Below are 2,500 nucleotides of genomic sequence, written 5' to 3'. Positions count from 1 at the left end.
GGAGGAGGTACGATAATCGGATCAGGTCCCTGGTCATCTTCAGGCAGCCTCACGAAAACCACATTGCGCTCCACTTTAGGTTGCGGAATGTAGTGTGGCCGCCTAAAATAGTTTACCCTTCTTGGAGCATCGTAGATAAATGCCCGTTGATACACTTGAGGAGTAACACAACTACCATCCACGTGTCGCACTAATCCGTGAGCGCAGAACCCATGATGAAAATATGGGCCAGAGGGTGGTTGTAGGTCATAGCCGAGTGGGGCAGCAGACACGGCAGTCACGAATACTAGGACCTATAAAAAACGAAATTATATTTCAGTTATTACTCTTGAACCATCGAAATGTACTATTACTACAAAATGTCTCTTGTTTCCATATTACATCTTACTGTAGAAGTAATAAACACCAGGAGCGTCATGTTGATAGACGATGACTTGGGTCCAGTTCAGGCCATACACTGTATATATTCTATATCAGTTACTGATGCTCCTCCTCCACTCTACATATTGGTCGAGGCAAGGTCTTTCCTTTCTGTAATGCATAAATTACGGTTTCCATGCACGGGCAAGGAAAGAAGACATTTCCAGATTACTTATGTTGGCCATTCTCTTAAGATACTCAGAATGTGTATTAGTTGGAGGAGGAATAGTTGTGTTTTACTTGCTAATTATACAAAATGCTTGGCAATATGCGTTTCGGTATTTGAGAGATATTAACTTTTTCATGTTTCAGATAGAGCAAGGGGCAAGGTATCTTAATGACAGATAGAGATATGGAAAGAGAGAAGGGGGAGAGGGAGAGAAAATTAATTAATAGAAAGGGGTATATCCCCTCCCCCTCCAGTATCTCTTAATCCTTTTTTGGAACCTGATAAATGATATATAAACATTAATATTCTGACATTGCATGACACAGACTTATTTAAAATCGTTACTGGGGGCGCATTGTTGGATACCCTTCATCGTCAATTGCGGTCTAACACTAACATGTGAGTCACGGCGGGAAATTCACCTACGACATCTGCGTTTGACCTTTTATTCATTTATTTATTTTTTTTTTTATCAATATTACATATATATTTTTTTTTTGGGGGGGGGAGGGGCTAATGCATGATGTATATCCCCATTAATATTATGAAACTGCATTACAAAGACCTCGCTCAAATCTAAATTGAAGCTCTCCAATTACATACCTTTCATGGTCAAGTGTAGCCTAACACCAACACGTGAGCCACGGCAGCGAATTCACCCTCGACGCCTGCGTTTGACCGCTCAAGGTATCTCGTTTCTTTGCCCTGCGGTCTGGCTTGAGCAAACAGGCGGTGCGAAGGCATTTAATCTGCTGTGCCAGGGATTTGAACCCGGGCCCACGATGGCCGGCGGGCAGTGCTTTCACCAGTGGACCATTGCCATAGTTTTGTGTATGGATATGTGTGTGCGCATACGCGCGTGTATATATGTACTTATACATGTGTGCTTGTGTTTATGATAATGCATATACATACATTATGTATATATGTACATGTGCGAGTGTGTATTTATCTATCTATCTATCTATCTATCTATCTATCTATCTATCTATATATATATATATATATACATAGATATCCGTGTATGTGTATATATATACATAAATTTGGTGTATTTGTTTGTGTGTGTGTTTATGTATATATTTATATAACAGTGTGTGCTTATGTGTACATATATGTATGCATGTATATACATACATATATATGTATATATATATATATATATATATATATATATATATATATATATACATTTATATCTACATATATATGCATAACTGCATATACATTTACATATACATATATATATATATATATTTACATATTTATGTGTGGATATATATGTCTCTATGTGGGTGGGTGTGGACGTGCTTTTTATCTACTAACTAAAGTGCATTTCTTAAGAGTAATATTCGTACTTTTGCCATCCAAGAAACTTCCTGATACACTGTACCTTTCCCTTTTAAATTCTGTCCTTTCAGTTTCTGCTAGATATGGCGGCAGTGCGTTTCTTCTGTTCCTGTTTTCAAACTCCACATTTTTGTTTTATCAGAAAGTAATAATGATGAAAATAATGAGATCATTTACAGTTCCCAGGGCGCAAGCGTATTCGAATAAAAGGTATTCTCAAAATTGTGATCCTGGTTTCGAAATTTCTTCACATATTCGAAATTCACTCAAAATTAAGAATGGAATAACTGAAAACCTTTTTTTTTCAAATAATTAGTCTGACATCCCGGATGTTTCCCGTAAGAAGAGAAAAGTCAAATATCCCACAATCAGGGATGTGAAAAGATTTTGACTTATATACTGTTCATTTCTTTTTGAGTGAAATTCCGTCTTCTATGGCTCTATAACTTATCCCATACGATGAAATATGAACTAGTAGATACTTTTAACATACTGAGAGGCATTATCACTTAAAAGGGTTACTTTCACATATATAAATCTATATAGAACGAGTAATCTATA

The 2,500-nt window shown here is 36.7% G+C and overlaps 1 protein-coding gene across 1 annotated transcript in view; it reads right to left on the bottom strand.

The window, feature by feature from the left end:
- LOC113825819 (uncharacterized) overlaps window positions 1-443 on the bottom strand; it is a 1,178-nt gene extending 735 nt beyond the window's left edge. Inside the window, exons 1-2 of the mRNA XM_027378654.2 lie at window positions 407-443; window positions 1-293 (exon numbers count right to left, since the gene is read on the bottom strand). The exon at window positions 1-293 is cut by the window's left edge and continues 735 nt beyond it. Coding sequence (XP_027234455.2) covers window positions 1-293; window positions 407-418 — 305 coding nt within the window. The 5' untranslated portion in view covers window positions 419-443. The remainder of the gene's footprint in view (window positions 294-406) is intronic.
- Window positions 444-2,500: the final 2,057 nt, after the last annotated feature.

Source organism: Penaeus vannamei, chromosome 22 (assembly GCF_042767895.1).
Source record: "Penaeus vannamei isolate JL-2024 chromosome 22, ASM4276789v1, whole genome shotgun sequence".
NCBI classification, from domain to species: domain Eukaryota; kingdom Metazoa; phylum Arthropoda; class Malacostraca; order Decapoda; family Penaeidae; genus Penaeus; species Penaeus vannamei.
This window is presented reverse-complemented; position numbering and strand designations above follow the sequence as displayed.